The sequence below is a fragment of the Dermacentor variabilis genome, chromosome 5 (genome assembly GCF_050947875.1).
Source record: "Dermacentor variabilis isolate Ectoservices chromosome 5, ASM5094787v1, whole genome shotgun sequence".
NCBI lineage: Eukaryota > Metazoa > Arthropoda > Arachnida > Ixodida > Ixodidae > Dermacentor > Dermacentor variabilis.
Window position 1 is genome coordinate 40606595 of NC_134572.1, and position 17242 is coordinate 40623836.

Sequence of the window (17242 nt, forward strand, 5' to 3'; positions counted from 1 at the left end):
ATTCTGAAAGTTCTACAGTGATGACCGTACAGAGCTTCACGAGCCTGGCCATTCTGGCATGCTCACTGTTCCATTGCGTCGGGACGTCTTGTATAATCTCGAGAGGGTCCAGCTGCATGTTTCTCTGAATTTGCTGAAGCCGTCCTCGGGCCTTGGCACTCCGTTTGTATCTAGCCACAATCGTTCTGGCCTTAGCACAGAGCTGCAAAAACCCTGACACTTCTCTTTTGGCATCACTGACACACAACTGAAAGGTGTGTCCGAAACACTGCACACTACTCCAGGATGACCGCTCTACTGCAGAAGCAAAGTTCCTTCCATTATCTGTAACCTCGAAGACCGGCACAGTATCGTGAGCTGGCACAGTATCGGCACTGTATCGTGTCATCGAGGAGTTCCCACTCCTCCAGGACACCTCCGATAAATAGCTCCACGTCTTCTGCAGTGTGAGAGTCTGTCATCTCCGTGCAAGCCAATGCATGCACGTGTTGCACGAAGTCACTGTCTATTACGTGACAAGTTACACAAATGTAGCTGTCATTTGCACGCGATGTTCAACCATCAGTTGTGACTTAAAGCGACTGCACTACGCTTGTGAAAATGTGCCCGAACTTTTTTTACCTTCTCTTTGCTTGTTGCATAGAGGTCTGGAATAATGGCTCTAGAGAATGTTGTCCGAGACGGCACGGCATAATCCAGCATAGCGAACTTCATCATGTCGAGGAAACCTGGTTCTTCGACAATGTTGTAGGCATGAATACCATGAGCTACGAAGTGAGCTATCATTTTTGTCATCTGTTAGGCTTTTGGGGCCGACGCTTTCATATTCAGCTTGAAACTGTCGGCTATGGATGGCTGTTGACCACTTGCCTTGCTTGCCCCCTTGAGCTTGGATGGCCTTTCAACGTGCGTCCCGCTTCTCTTGGTAGTCCACGTGCAAGTCCGGGTGTCTCCTTAAATGCGTTGCTAGGGTTGTTGTCGTACTTGTCAGGGTCTTCAGGACTGCCTTACATCTAAGACATCGAGCTTCGGTTCCCAGTGGAATCTTTACAAAAAAGTTCCAAGTCGGATTGTTGGCTGCATGCAAGTCCCCCATGGTGCTCTCTGGAGTGGTCCAAGGCCGCTGAGATTGATCAAATGCCGTCGCGGCAGAGACAGAGCCGCCCACTAAATGCAATCGACCACACCACCACGCCGACGAGATGCATTTTTGTATGCCTTTGTTCTTAGTATAATACTGTTGTCCTGGCTTGGTTTGGATTGGATTGGATTGGGAAAAAGTATTACTGAATCAGGAACCGAAACTTCCGAAAACTCCTTCTCCCTGCCGCGTGTGGCTATTCGTTCGAGCCAAGTACTTCGAAAATTCCAAACAAGAAAATTCGAATCGAAGCGATTATCGAATAGCGCAGTATTCTTTCAACTATTTGAAAATATTGAATATTCGCACAAACCTAATACACACACAAACACACACACACACACACACACACACAGTAAAACTTCGTTAAACCGTATCTGCTTAAACAGTAGTTTCGCTTTAAAAGTAGTATAGTCAAATCCCCCACTCAGCGGCCATCGAACATAATGTGTTTTGTATCCACATAAACCGTACCAGCTTATTGCGTACTTATAGGTTAACACGTAGTGTTTCCACTTTTCGTTGCACAAACACGGCGGTGCGTGGCCTCCATTGGGCGGCCCGGCAGAACAACAAGCCTCAGAGATCGGCACAACGACCTCCAAGCGCCCTGTGCGTTCGCGCATGAAGCCACATCAACATCAACATCATTTCGGCGCTGTGCCAGAGAGCGTTGTGGCGTCGTGCAAGTGAAAACTCGCGTCATGTTTAAACTTGGATAAAAAAGATGCTGGGTGCTCACCTGGCATCTTTTTACCAGGCATCTTTTTACCAGGCATTATTTGGCTTTTGGTAACTTTTAGACCACATGCCATCATAATTTCTCTTGACAGTTTTCTGACGCTCTTTTACAGTCGAACCTCGATATATCGAACAGCGTGGTGACCGCGAAATAGTTCGATATAGCCAGAATTTGATATATAAAATCACGTAGAAAATGCGTAAAGAACTTATATAAATCAATCAATGAACCAATCGTGGCACAGTAAATACTCACTTGAAGCTTCTCACGAAGTATTTATTTCTTTGGCTGAAAGTACTGCAGCCTGCTGAAAATGTAGCCTGCTTCTTATTAACAGCCACGTGCTTAACCATAGCGTCCCCAATATAGTCTAAACGATCCACAAACAATAGGCTAGTGCTTTATGTTGCGCCGCAGTAGCGGTGCAGAAGGGCCTAAGCAGCTACAGCTTCAGTTGAAGTTGTGAGCGGAGCAAAATCAGCGCTTTCTGGATCAACCTCAGCAGTGTCTTCTTTTGGCCACTGCTTCCTCTGCGATCTCCACGTCCCGAGTGAGAAGCGGAGGCAATATGGGCACCCGCACCCAAATTTAAACAATCAACAGGCATGGAGTTGGCGCCGACTTCAAACACTCATGTACCCAAACCTACATATACTCAGCCATATTCACCATGCACAATAAACTGATGAATGCCTGTGATGTGATGACACCCCAATGTTACAGCAGATCATGTGGATGTGCGTAAGCTGTCCCACATGGATGCAGCTTACGGACGAGGATCAGGATAGCCAACTGGCTCGCCTAGGCCAAGCCCAGCGAAACTGCTCACACCAGTGGAGCCCTAGACTAGGGGCCCCAACCATGAGGCCTCAAATTTTGTTTTATTCTGTAAATCTCCCCCCCCCCTCTCTCTCTCTCTCTCTCTCTCTCTCTCTCTCTCTCTCTCTCTCTCTGTCTCTCTGTCTCTCTCTCTCTCTCTCTCCACATCTGTCAATTGAAGCATTTTGAAACTGTGTCAATAACAAACTATTAAGTGGCGTCTGCCATGGGGTCTATGAGTGAGCCCAGTGAATGCACGCTGTCACGCATCTTTGTAGAACCAAACCGCCATTACTCGCCAAGCGCGGCAGGCGCAGGGCGCCGCACCGAGGAGAAGTCAGTGCGGCAAATGCATTGCGTTATTGATATTGAATTATCCAAGCCGCTGCTACATTAAAATGGTGCCCTTGGAGCAAATGATGTGTGCAGCTATAGTGCACAGCAGTCGGGAATGCCCATCACGCCACCAGTCTTTGAGTGTGTTGTGGGAAAGCTTGGCACCTGTCAACAGAGCACAATGGTCTGGGGGTGGCAGAGGTCAATATATCCATTTTAGGTTCGGCCCCGTTCAAAATAAAAAATTAAAAATGCATGCGATTTCCCAGGTGATATAGAAAGTGTTCGATATATGTAATGATTCAATATATCTGTGTTCGATATATCGAGCATGGACTGTACATACATTTTGCATTTTCGGTCATAAGTTTTCAACATTAATCAAGTGTGTAGTGGTGTGCCATGTAGCTGGTTGTGGCCATGGTTGTAGCCACTGAGCCATGCATTTGTGAACATTCTGACATGCAGCACAGCAGTGACAATATTGCCAAATAGCATGGCCAAATTCTGCATCCTCATCCTCATGTTTTTCTCTATTACACCAACGCTAAGGAACATTGCTGAGGGAAAAGCATCAAATTTAATTCTTTCTGTATGTTGCAGTGCATTCTTCAAATTATCTGCTCACCCATTATATAGGGGGTGGAGTTAAAATGAGGGCACCAATTTGAATTGCTTAATGCTCACTTATGTGGCTGTTTCTGCATGTTGGTATAACATGATTGAAGCCTTTAGCGCACAACAAGACAAAGATGAGAAGTGGACATGAAACACATGAGTGCTGACTACAACAGTTTTATTTGAAGCACTACAAGAACATTGTAAATAAACTGTTGTATGTCGGTGCTCGTCTGTGTCGTGTCTACTTCTCATCTTCGACTTATTGTGCGCCAAAAGCTTCAATCTTGTCTAAAGTAGCAACGAGATATAATGCATTTGCAGCATATTTTTACCATGGCATTGCCCAGTATTGGTGTGTCCATTGCATGCCATGTGGTAAGCACACTGCATTTATAGATGATATGCATGCCATGATGTATATTTACTGCGATCAGTGACTACATAGAGCAACTTGCACCCAGACTACACTGCAGTCATCACAATGTTTAACGTGCATGTGCTGAGACCAGGTGATGCTATGCTGTACAGTCTTGGTCAAAAGTTCCCACGCTGCAGTGACCACACCCGGAGCAGCCACACTCCGCTATCGCGGCGTTGCCATCAGTGGTGCTCACTGACGCTCGCCGGTTGGGGGGATTAAGGAGGGTGAGAAGGAATATGGTTCTGGCTGTCATGCTGTGGTGTGGCAAGAACTAGTGAGCAGTTCTGTATGCCCCTTTGTAAATCTTGCCCTCACTGAGGGCGCTCTGCACGTGAAAGAGCGGTGATCCTGGTGATGTGGCACTTCGCCAGAAGTGTTTTCTCGATATCTTTGTGCTCCCAACAGAGCGCCCGAAAGCTTTTTCACACCAGTTGTGTCGCCTTGTCGAGCCCACGTTTTGGGTTCGAGCATATATGAACAGCGAATTTCGATGCCTAGTGATTCGGTAAACAAAATTTCAATTTTGGTTGTTTAACGCACCAAAGCTACACCTGGGCTACACCAGCGCCGTAGTGGAGGGCTGTGGATTTAAATATCCAAGGCTTCTGAGGATATCTAATGTGTCCTGAAATCTCAACAAACAGGCTTCTTTTCTTTCTTTTTTAACCGCCATCAGAAAAGCAGCCGCTGCAACCGCGATTGAACCCGCGTCCTTGGACTTGGCATCACAACTCCTTTGCCAGTAAACCACCACGGCGGGTGATTTGGTAAACAAATCCATGCACATTGAAGATGATTTAAAAAATAAATTCGGGACACCACTACTAGCCTACACACGATGGGAACAGGCAGACTGACACAAATGCTGAGGTTGGTTCCCATTACAATTGCTATTGCGTTTTAAACCCAAGATTACCTCACCAGGACACCCCAGTCATGCCGTTAAGCTTCACGGTACCAAACAGTAGGCAACGGAACATCGCGGCATCACTTTGGCGGCAGCTCTTTCTTGTCCACAGCGCATTCGTGCGGTGGGAGAACGAAAGGTAAAAGCACAGCTGAATGCCACACTAGCTGACGGGCCACTTTATGATCACTAAGTGTACGATGGTGATGAAATGAGAGCGATGTTCCTTCTCGCTCTCCTTTATCCCCGCAACCAGCGAGCATCTGCAAGCGCCGTTGATGGCAGTGCCACAGTAGTGCAGTGTGGCTACTCCGGGCACGGTCGCTGTGGTCTGGGAACTCTTGACCAAGACTGTAAAATCATTGGAAATAAGTTTCATGTGGTTGGCACATAAATGTTCCATTTTGTAGAACAATACATCTGTTTTTGTTGCAGAATGCTAAACTGTCTCCAAGGCAACAAGAGTCGTTACAGAGGTTCCAGCTACTCGCATCCCAAGGTTATAAGTCGAGAAATAATGCCGTAAGTTGAAACATCATCCGTTCTGTGCATTTTGCCCATTTTCACCTGTGTCCTTATGTAATTTGTTTGGACATGTCAAGAGAATGGAGTTCCATGCGACTGGAAATTTGACTTTGCTGACAGACCCTTTTCTTTCTCTCTCTTCTAATGGAATTGTTATTTCACGAAAGTCATTTCAGTTTACTGAATCTGCATACATACATCACACAATTGTTTTTTGTTCTTGAACTACTTGGTTAAAGGGCCCCTCACCAGGTCTGGCCATTTTGAGCTGACAAGCACAGAGCATGCAATGCGCGATAACGATCGATTCTGCAAAGTATTACATTGCTACGTGCCGCGGAAAGATCTGAAATTTCAAACCGAATGCTGTTTGCCCTTTTCCATGTGGCTGCCACGCTCCAAGCCGGAGGATGACATACACGTGCTAGTGCGCCTATGTACATGTGTTTGTTCTGTGATGTCACTCGTGGTAACATGTGACTTTGAGAATTATTCAAGGCAGAATCTATTATTTATGTAATATGTTGCTTGAATGCTTGAATAGATGAATTAAAGCTTAGAGAAATAATAAAGCACACAAACCGAATGTCTGCGTGCTTTTTGTTTTACTTCGCAACGCAGCAAGAGAGATGTACCTCCGTTTTGTCTGCTTGTTCCCACGTTGTGCGGTTGCACGCGCAGACACCAAAACTGTCATTTTATACCGTGTTCCAGCACGTGATCCTCTTGTGTCTGCCTCGGTGTTCGTGTAGCACCGACTTACGCCACTAGTCAGGTGTCCTCGTGTACAGCGCACAAAATCGTGCCCTGTGTGAAACGGGACAATCACACCAGCTCGCGTGCGACACCATTAACGGAAGTGCGGCACACCACAAAAAAGTGTAGAGAAAAAAATAAAATAAATAAAGGCGGGGCTTATGACGCATGCGTCACGTGATCCTCGAGCTCTGGTATGGGAGAATGCAGGGAAGGAATTTCGCTTGCAGAGGCTAGATGGGGCAAGTGAAGAGAGTGTCCATGTTTGCAGTGAAGCTCACCTGAAATCATGAGTTTGCGGCACTGAAATATGTATATCTCAACTGTTAATATGCCAATTAGAAAAAATTTTGTGGCAGAACGCTCCCTAGAGGACACGTAACAACTCCCAGCGTATAACCAAAGTTTGCTGTGTGACCTGGTGAGGGGTCCTTTAATTGTGGTTACAAAACATTGTCATTTGATATTTTATTTTCTCATACATTTAAAGCATTATTTTCTCATATATTTAAGGCATTTGCATTATGATGGCTCAAGGCAAAGGAGTGAGCAAGTACGAAATTCTATATTTATGTTGAACAATGTAATGCTATAGCTACAACTGAGGGCACAAATAAAAATTGCAATATTTTGCAAAAGCTTTCTAGAATCTAAAAGGCTGGAACTAACAACTGATTTTGACATTTCATGATGTGCATTATGGTGGAAATGAAAAAAAAAAAAAACATGCTTTATGTTAATGAAAAGAACATGCTTTCATGATCACAAACCAGTTAGCTATAGCGTGCTATGCTTTTAGTTTAACAAAGAAGCATTTGTCGCATTCTATGTGCATTTTCACGCTCTTCAACTTGTACTAGTATGTGTAATAAGCTCACATTTACAAGTGCCGTTGCAGCAAGAATTGAAAAGGCGGAGCATTGGCATTTGTCATTGCATGGTGGGGCACCTAAAGGCCACACATGGGAAAGCATGAGCGAATGCTTGAGCTCTGTTGTATGTCAGCTGCTGTACACACAAGCTGTACAGTAGATTTCTGATAATTTGACTCCATTTAATTTATTTTTTTGGTTTACCCTTTCACGCCCTCTGTACAAAATTGGGTACACCAAGATTTTGCATCAACAGCAAACGCATTGATGAAAGCGAAAATATTTAAATTGTGTCGCATACATCTTGAAACACTTCTGATTGGAATACTACTGCAAGTTTGAATAACACGCATAGAATGTTTTAGTAATATCTTTCATTGTTTTTCACAATGTTTTGCACCAGGCATTATATTCAAGTGGCTTGATAGGTGTTTTTCAAGCCTGCTAGACATGAAATAGCTCATGTTTTCGTATTTGCTGATGTTCCTGTAATGAGTTTTCCCATGGAGTGCACATCCTGTAGACCTGACATAACCCCCTAAAAAAAAATTCGAAATTCTTAATCTTTTCTGCAGCTATATGCTTTTTATGATTCTGAAGAAGTAAGAAATGCGATGAAAGAGGGTTTAATGCAATCCTGAGAGAAGGTTTCGTACGGCACCCATGCATTTCTGTGGGCCCAAAATTTTGTTATTTCGATTCTAAAATTAGTCTTCGCTGAACAATTTGAACCTGAAGAGTCAGCATGCACATGCCTGACCCCTATGATGACCTCAATAACAACCCCTTTAGTGGCAGTGTCTGTCTTGGCAGAGCTTAGGGGACAGTGAGCGTATTGAATACATGTCATCTTCCGTATAAAATGCCTATTTTCGGCCTGCTCTTAGATTTTCAAGCAATAACTGTAACTTGCAATGTGTGATTATAGTATTTACTCGATCCTAACGCGCGTCTTTTTTCTTTTTTTTTCCCAAGAAAATTTGGCCGAAAATTGCCTGCACCAAAAGCGCATAACACTAATGTAGAGCAGTGAAGCTGACTTGAAAAGACCGTGCGGCGAAGCTGATATTCAGAAGCCGGCTGCTATTGGGGGGTGCAGAACATATTTTTCGTGTTAAAGAGTTCTGTGTGCTCTTTTAGATTTCTACTTTGTTCCGGAGCTTTAATGCAATTTATACGTTAGTTTTCTACTAAGACACCTAGAAAGGGAGTGCATGTTTGATTCGGGGACATATTAGACTTTGGCAAAGACTGCCGAATGAATCGATGGTGTGTTTTAATATTTTTTGTGCATCTTGTTTAATTTGAGCCGCTGGATAATTCAATCAATTTTGTCGATCTCATCGGGGTCAAAACGTATGTTGACAGTATTTTACTCAGCTGTTCATGACAGAATTACCTTGTGTCTATTGTGGCTTATTTGTCATGTTCTAAAGGTGTTGCCTGGCCCCTTTAAACTCCATCTGGGAATCAATCTAGAGTGTCGTGTTGTCCGTTGCTTGTGTGCAGTTGTCCAAATCGGGGCATGAGGTTTCTACTCCCGAGTCATCACTGTCGGCGTCCCCAGGAGGTCGTCTCGGGTCACCGTCCATGTCCCTGCCTCCACCACTTGGTGCACCTTCGCCCCTGTCACGTCCTCCGAGTCGGGATGTGCCACAGCGCCAGGGGACAAAGCGCAGTTCCCCTGATGGCGAGGCTTCTAAAGATGTGCACCGGCCACGCTCCAAGCGACAGGAGGTTGAACACAACGCTTCTGTTAGTGGTATGTTTTTCCAATATTGTTTACTTTATTTTTAATGATTGAAGGAGATGAAAGCTCCATCAGTAGAGGGAGAAGGTGTTTCTCGAGAGGAAATGAAGTCAACCTAAGAAAAAAGAATGAAGTGTTGTCGGAGGAAATTTTTAAAGTCCGTAAAATCCAAAAGTTAGAGGAATGGCTAAAGTTAAAGAAACTCGTCAGATACCAGAAACCATTACAGTTGCGAGTCCTCTGGACAGTGGCATTATCAATTTTTATTCGAATCCTATGAAGTTTGTATGGTGAGTGACTATGGTTGAACCTCAATATAACGAACATGGATATAGCAAATTATTATATATAATGGAATAAGTCTAAAATGTTGCTCAACGATATCAGCATGTTCATTATAATGAATATAAGTTCGGCTCCATTGCTCGACTTGTTCCAGTTCCTGCAGCATAGGCTTACTGCCTGTCACATTCATGTTGTGTGCCTTATCCAGCTGATTCATCTAGTGACTCGGAGTCTGCTGTGGGCGACTCCCGGTCTATGAGCGGCACGTCTGACACAGAAGACACTGAAAAATCTGCTGCGGCCAGCACATCTAGCAGCATTCCAGCTTCACTGTCTGAGAGGGTGTCCAAACGTCACACAGATGATCATGGTGAGATTACCTACTTATAGGAAATAGCACAAGGTATATGTGACCGGCATTTACCAGATCTCTTTTGGGCAGATTCCAAAGTGTGGCCCGATGCAAATTATGCTAACACAGAGTTAGCTGCTGACGTTGGAGAGTGAAGCCTCAATGTAATATCGTTTACCTTTACTTGTGCTTTGGCAGAGTTCCAATAACCATGCTACAGTGTTAATTAAATCTTTTATTTTCCTTCTGGAGTTTTACATGCCAAAACCACCATCTGAATATGAGGCACGCTGTAGTGGGGGACTCCAGATTAATTTTGACCACCTGTGGCTTTTTAATGTACATTCGTTATAGTACATAGGCGTTTTTACAGTCCACATCACTCCGAATGCGACTGCTGTAGCCAAAATTGAACCTACGGACCATATGCTCAGCAGTGCAACGTGATAGCCACTGATCTGCCATAGCAGGTCTTCTATTGGAATGGAATTGGCTGGGGTTAAAAAGAAAAAATGTTGCCGATTGATATATCGAAAACCGATAATCAGGACATGCTCGGTAATTCGGACAGCTTCACGACACCGCCAATGGCCCCACAGGATTAATGTACAAAGACGGCCTATATTTCGGACAGCCGCCAGCTCCACATTTGATTATCAGGACTCCGTCCGTGGCTGTAGCGTATGCCAACTCTGCCGCCATTATCTCTTCTGGCAACCTCGAGACATCAAGTATGGCTTCGGAGATTACACCCTAGACAGTAATCTCTAAGTCCTTGCTTGGTCGTGGCTCTACGCCTCTGAGATTTAACTGCAACTGCTGATCTTGGAGGCTTTGCCTGAACCCCGGTGCATGGCCCGCTATTGCCGTTCTGTTTGTTGAGTTTGCCTTGCGGACTTCGTTCTGCCATGCTGTGCTTGTTTGTTTAGTTCAGAAACGCACTAGCAGAGGAGACGATGTGCTTCACTGCAATGCAGTGGCATACTGGTTTTCGTCATGTGCCCTCATCCCCTACTCTGCACGCTGCTTGCAATCGCAGCGGTTGCAGCGTCAACGTGTGTTTCATGCCGCTGCCACTGGCTGCCGTTCGCCCATCCTCTCTCCGCGCCTGCGGCGACGTGTGTGCGTGCAACGCCGGTCTGCGCCATTTCTTTGTGTACGGTGGTTAGGGGTGTTGCAGCTAGCATGGTGTTCTCTATTTTTTTTTTCTGAATTGTGCAGAAGTGCCAGTGAGCGAAGATGCCAAAGTATAAGACTTTAACACTGCAGCAGAAGTTCTGTTTGATCCAAGATGCGGGTAAGAACACGTTTCAAGACCGAGTTGGCTGAAAGGCACAGCGTGCCCCTCTCGACGTCCACAATATTGAAGAACAAGTCGAAGGTACTGGCAGCCTACAGGAAGACATATTCTTCGAAGCGGTCGCGTGTACGGGCTCCCACGTACCAAGATGTTGAATCGGCTTTACTTCACTGGCTGCAGAAAGCAAACAGTGGAAAGTATCAGTGGAACGATACTGCAGGAGAAAGCCAACGACTTGGCTCTACAACTTGGGCACGAAGAAGTCAAGTGTAGCAACGGATGGTTCAGCCGTTTTAAAAAGCACAATAATTTGACTTCCGTAGCCGTCTGTGGTGAGAGCGGCAGCGCAAACGAGAGCGTCGTCGACGACTGGAAGAAACACCCGTTGGCTCCATTGCATAGCGAGTACGGTGCAGACTATGTATACAACCTTGACAAGGCAGCCCTTTTGTACAGGATGCTGCCCACAAAACATTTGCAGCGAAGAACATTGCGGTCAAGGGTCGAAAGCAGGGCAAGGGAAGAATTACCGTTCTGTTCGGCGCAAACATGTGCGGTAAACAGAAGCTGCCGCTACTTGTAGTTGGAAAGAGTGGGAAGCCTCGCTGCTTTAAAAATGCATGGCTGCCGCCAAGGGATGAGCTTATCTACCAGCACATCAAGAAAGCCTGGGTCACAGGCGCAATATTTGAAGGTTACGTTCGGCAGCTTGACTGCAAGTTCGTGGCCACAGGTAGCAATGTACTCTTCGTTGTTGATGATTGCCCGGTGCATGGTGACATCTCACACCTGAAAGCTATCAGGATGGTATTTCTTCCTCCGAACACCACGTTGATCTCACAGCCAATGGACCAAGGCGTAATTCATCATAGGAAGATTTACCGCCACCACCTGCTCAAGCGCATATTCCTTTGCTACGACAACGGCAAGGAGAACTCCATCGACCTCCTCAGGGCCATATATATTGTTACGGTTAATGTTAAACCGGCTTTATTCAAGGGACGAGATGGATGGTAAAGTCAAGATGGCGTCCTGAGGCTGCACCAGCTCACTTCTTCTTCCTCTTCTTCTCGCCCGGCTCATGCCGTAGCAATCCCCGGTTGCCAGACGAAGCCCGCTGGGCAAGTCCAAATCACTCGGAAAGCGTAGGGTGAAACCGCTTAAGACGGGCAACATGTACTAACTGGGTCCGGCTAGACCGACGACCAGTCGACGTCAAGCGTGCCACTACGTACGTCAAGTCACTCAAGCGATCTACGATGACGAATGGGCCCGTGTACTGAGGTAAAAACTTTTCGCATAAGCCACGTTTACGTTGAGGAGTCCACAACCACACAAAGTCTCCTTTGGCGTACGAGACAGACTGGTGTCGGCTGTCATAGCGCTCTTTCGATCGGTCTTGCGATGCCACAGTACGAAGACGAGCGATACGCCGGGCTTCTTCGGCAAGACAAAGCGTCTTGGCAACAGAGTACTCGCTGTGAAAGTCAAACGGTAGTATAGTGTCAATGCAGCTTAGCGGTGAACGTGCGTAAAGGAGATAAAAAGGACTGTAATCGGTCGTCTCATGCTTTGCAGTATTATACGCATAGGTGATGAAGGGGAGTACGTCATCCCAGTCCTTGTGATCGGAAGATACGTACATGGCCAGCATGTTAGTTAGAGTTCTGTTCGTACGTTCTACAAGCCCATTTGTCTGAGGGTGATAAGGCGTTGAATGACGGAATTGCGAACTGCAGAGACGAAGCAGTTCTTCTACGGCGTCCGCAACGAACTGACGACCGCGATCGCTAATGATCACACGGGGGGGACCATGTCGAAGAATAATGAATCGAAGCAAAAACGTTGCAACGGACGCAGCTGTTGAAGATGGCACGGCCGCCGTTTCCGCGTAACGGGTCAGATGGTCGACACATACGATCACCCATCGGTTGTCGTTAGATGATCGGGGAAATGGGCCCAGAAGATCGATACCCACTTGTTCAAATGGCAGGCGAGGCGGCGGCAGAGGTTGGAGAAGACCTGGCGGAGCGGTCGTAGGGCGCTTGTAGCGTTGACATTGTTCGCAACTGGCGACGTAGTGCTTGACCGTGTCCCGCATTCTGGGCCAGTAAAAACGCTCCTGTGTCCGGTTCAAAGTTCTTATGAATCCTAGATGGCCAGAGGTCACATCGTTGTGCATGGCTCTCAGTATGTCCGTTCGCAGACTCTGCGGCACCACCAGAAGGAAGCGTGCGCCTTTAACCGAATAATTGGTCTTGTAAAGCAGGCCGTCACGGACACAAAATCGACCGGTGGCTCCAGGACGCGATGCGGCCACAAATAGAGGTTCCAAACCAATATCATTTTCCTGCTCTGCTTTGAAAGTCATCGAGTCTGGGAATGTAGAAGAAATGGGAGCAAAACAGTCATCAAAATTGTCTTCGTCACACTCCGTCGTCGTCAGAGGAAGGCGGGAGAGACAGTCCGCATCTGTCCGCATTGCTACGGCATGAGCCGGGCGAGAAGAAGAGGAAGAAGAAGTGAGCTGGTGCAGCCTCAGGACGCCATCTTGACTTTACCATCATAATAGGCAGAGGAGTATTTCGCAGATACACAGACTGTCCGGCGACCTTACCTCCATCGGCCGCGCCGGCTAGTTTCCCGACGGCGGTGGAGACGTAGCACGTCGCCGTGGTGACGGTGAACGGCGTTGGCGACTGGTTGGGGGCGTCAGGCTGCGGTCAGAAGCTGGCGAGCCACTCCTTCTACTATACTGACGGAAGGTATTCCGAGGTGGCGCGCCTGTGGTGTTTGCAGGGTCTATCGGCCAACGGTCGTCATAACTATCACGTCCAAAATTAGGCCAAGTTGGTGGTGGGCCATATGTTGTTGTCTGTCGGCGCCGGCGACAAAAACGAGCAATGTGTCCTGAGGCGCCACAGCTGTAACATACAGGAGATGCGCGACCGACGTTGTATGCCTCGGAGTCAACCCTGGGACGCTGCGAATAATAAACACGATCTTCCGAATTCCGATCCGTGGTGGTAGCTCGACGAGTTCGTTGATCGTGCGTCATGTCGTCGGGAAAGGTACGTCGGTGCTGTCGCAGCTGATCACCTCGACAGTCTGCAACGCCTGGCATGACAGACAATGCTGACACAGCAGATGCATGTTCTTGAGGTTGGTTGGAAGCGCAACCAAGCTGTTCGACATCCGCCCCTTTGGTGTGTCGTTCAAGTTCTTCGCGGACAATTTGCCTTATAGTTGCCGCAAGGTCAAATTGAAAGCTGTAGTTGTCGTTTTCGTCAACGCTTGCCACCGTTGTGACATTTGCTAGCCTGCCAAACTTTGGCGTGATACCCCGCACCTCCACCACAAAACTGTTACGGTTAATGTTAAACCGGCTTTATTCAAGGGACGAGATGGATGGTAAAGTCAAGATGGCGTCCTGAGGCTGCACCAGCTCACTTCTTCTTCCTCTTCTTCTCGCCCGGCTCATGCCGTAGCAATATGTCTTATTGTGTATGCAAGGAAGCAAGTGGAACCCACTTTCATTATGCGTTGTTTCGAACACACTGGCTTCTCGAAATAAAGCACCGTCCATGCTGATGCTGACTGTTCATGTGCACTTGATGAAGAAGGAGCCGAGTATTGCGACCGCATCGGTGCAGTCGACTTCGCCGAGTATCTGAACTTTGAAAGTGATCAACAAACATGGATGGAAACAACTTTATTCTGAATCCGGCAAATTTGAAGACCCGGGCTCAGGTCTCCCATGAGGGGACTTCGAGGCCTTGCCTCGTCGCCGCCTCTCGGGCTTGCTGGACAGCCCACTCTTGTGTCTTGAGGTTGGAGCTGCGCAGAGCGGCGGCCCACTTCGACGCAAGAGCCTCCGGAGCTACTGCCATTGTAGCTGATGTAACCCGACACTCCCACAACATGTGTGACAGCGTCGCTCTAGTGTCCTGACATAATTTGCAAAGAGCATTCGGGTATTGCGCGGGGAAAATGTGCTGCAATCGCACCGGACTGGGGAATGTTTGTGTTTGCAATTGTCGCCAGATGACTGCCTGGCGACGTTTCAGCATGGGGTGAGGTGGGGGCAGCAACCGCCTGCCTAGCTGGTAGTGCTTGGTGATGTCATGCTACTCAGACTTGGAGACTGAAGCTGCCGCTGATGCGACCATGTGCGATGACAGCGACGACGACGACGCTAACGAGTCCTCCCGAGCACCCACTCTCGGGGAAGTTATTCGATCGCTGAGCTTTATTTCCAGTTTTGTTGAGTGCCACAGTGGAAATTGTCAAATGCTGCACGTAGCTGGCCAACTAGAAAACATGAATCTTGGAGCCTCGAACTATAGGACGCGGCAAACTAGCACCTCTGATTACTTTAAGTAATCCAAAGATCACTGAATAAAGATAGCGCATTCCTGCTGTGAAATTTTTTGCCTGGATTGCATTTTTTTGTGTGTTTGGTTAATTCGAAAACCCGCTTAATTCGAAGATGTTTTGCAGTCCCGATGACTTCGAATTAACGAGGTTTTACCGTATTTGCGTTCCCCATGGAGTCTGAATTATCGGTCGTCGACTGTAATAAAAGGCTCATCACATAAAACTGACTGAAAGGACTTGCTGTAGTAAGTTCAGGCTTATCTCGCACACAGTGCTTCTGACTTGCATCCTCTTATCAATTATTGATTCAGGTGCTTGTTCACATTTCGGAAGGGTTTTGCAACATTTTTGAGAGTTTTACAGTGCACACAACACTCATGGGGGCGGGGGGGGTGTCGATAGTTAATGGAAGCGCCGCTGTTCCATTCGCGGCAGCACCCTCAGAACGGCAGTGCTTGCGGGGAGTATCGGTAGTTCATGGAAGAGCATTTGGAAGTTCATTCATGGAAGTTCATTTCTTTCTGTATGCAAGCACCGCTCACGCGTTTTTCTCTATAGTTTAACAAAAGGCATTGGTTTTACACGTTTGACTTGACTACCGGCTATGTGCTACTTCCATGCTTCTTCAGTCATCACGAGTGCTCGAGGCCCACTAATCATTCGGCACTCGTTCACAGCGTTCAAGAGGGCTGCCATTCTTTACTTCTAAAAAACAAATCACTGCGCAGCAGGCCGCAAGTTCGATGTTTGTGAACGGTTGGTGCGAGAGTGGTGACTACTGCGAAGTGAAATTTTCACTTGTGACGGCAAGTGAGGAATTTCCTACGTGCCGAAGTCTGGACGCTTTCCGGAGCTGTAGGCCAAGCTTGCGACGTACGTCGCTGAAATGTGTGAACGGTCCCTGCCAGTGAAGTGCGACATAGTCATGAAACAAGTCCGTGTCTTTGACTTTTAAAGACCTGCTCCGCCGTGAGTACGAGTGGCTGGCGGCAGAAGACCACGAACTTGCGCCAACTGGACCTGTCAAAAGAGCCTCCCTGATAGCTGCGTGTGGTTAGGTGCATTCGGCGTGGGCTGCTGTTCCACAATATGTCGTGGTGCGGTCGTTTGCCAAATGTGGAATTTCGCTGGACGACGACGCGCTGTGAGACCGTAGCAGCGCTGACGATGGCAGCACTAGTTAAGATGAGTAGTCCAGTGACCATGTCAGCTACTAATAAATTTGTGTTATCGAATGCGCCTTCGGGTATACTTTTTTTTCCATCACGCTAAATGGGGGGGTCGACTTACATTCGAGTCAACTTACAATCGTGTAAATACGGTAATGCATCCCGCTAATTCATACTGAACTCCGCACTGCCACCGATAATTCGAATTCCACGCCATCATGGATTTGGAGAGTCCTTGTGCACAGGAGCACGTTGGCGAAGCTGGTGTCATTGCGTTGGCTGCGGTGCTTTGCTCTTTCCATTTGTGGCCCTTTGTTTAGGCATGACTGGAGAGAGTCACGTTTGCGCCTGGCCAGGCATGGCCAGTGCCTCTCCTGTCTACTGCCGCTGCCGTCTATGGCCACTGCCGCTCCGTTGAGCGATGCCACGCTAAGCCGTGTTCACCCTAAGAGTGGACGACCCTCTACAAGAATCCCCACATCACAAAACACACCAAAGACAACAAATTTGCCACCTTTCAAAGGACTGAAGAAAAAGTGAAACTTTGACAGCCATTTTCTCAAAACACTTTTTTTTCACCTTTCTGTTCAGCTTTTGGAGCTGATTTCTTACCATTTGGCCTATTTTGACTCAGCTTTTTCTTTTTTGTCATGTTCGATGGGTTACAGTGCAGGTCATGACATTTTTGCTTTTTTGTGTTGACTTATAAATTTATGATGTAGCTATTTGTTCTCCCTGGAAGTGTGCTTGATGCAAAGACAACATAAAAAATGACAATACAATAAATTTGTGTTGTGAAATAAAGAAAGCAAGAATGTCACAACTTTCAGCACACATTTAGCTATGCAGCCAATACTCCATTAACCTTC

The 17242-nt window shown here is 47.0% G+C and overlaps 1 protein-coding gene across 7 annotated transcripts in view; it reads left to right on the plus strand.

Moving 5' to 3' along the window:
* LOC142582451 (bromodomain adjacent to zinc finger domain protein 2B-like) overlaps positions 1-17242 on the plus strand; it is a 119725-nt gene that overhangs the window by 19152 nt on the left and 83331 nt on the right. For all 7 annotated transcript variants that reach the window (XM_075692186.1, XM_075692185.1, XM_075692190.1 and 4 more), the window contains 3 exons: positions 5423-5509; positions 8650-8902; positions 9384-9545. In XM_075692186.1, the coding sequence (XP_075548301.1) occupies positions 5423-5509; positions 8650-8902; positions 9384-9545 (502 nt within the window). The remainder of the gene's footprint in view (positions 1-5422; positions 5510-8649; positions 8903-9383; positions 9546-17242) is intronic.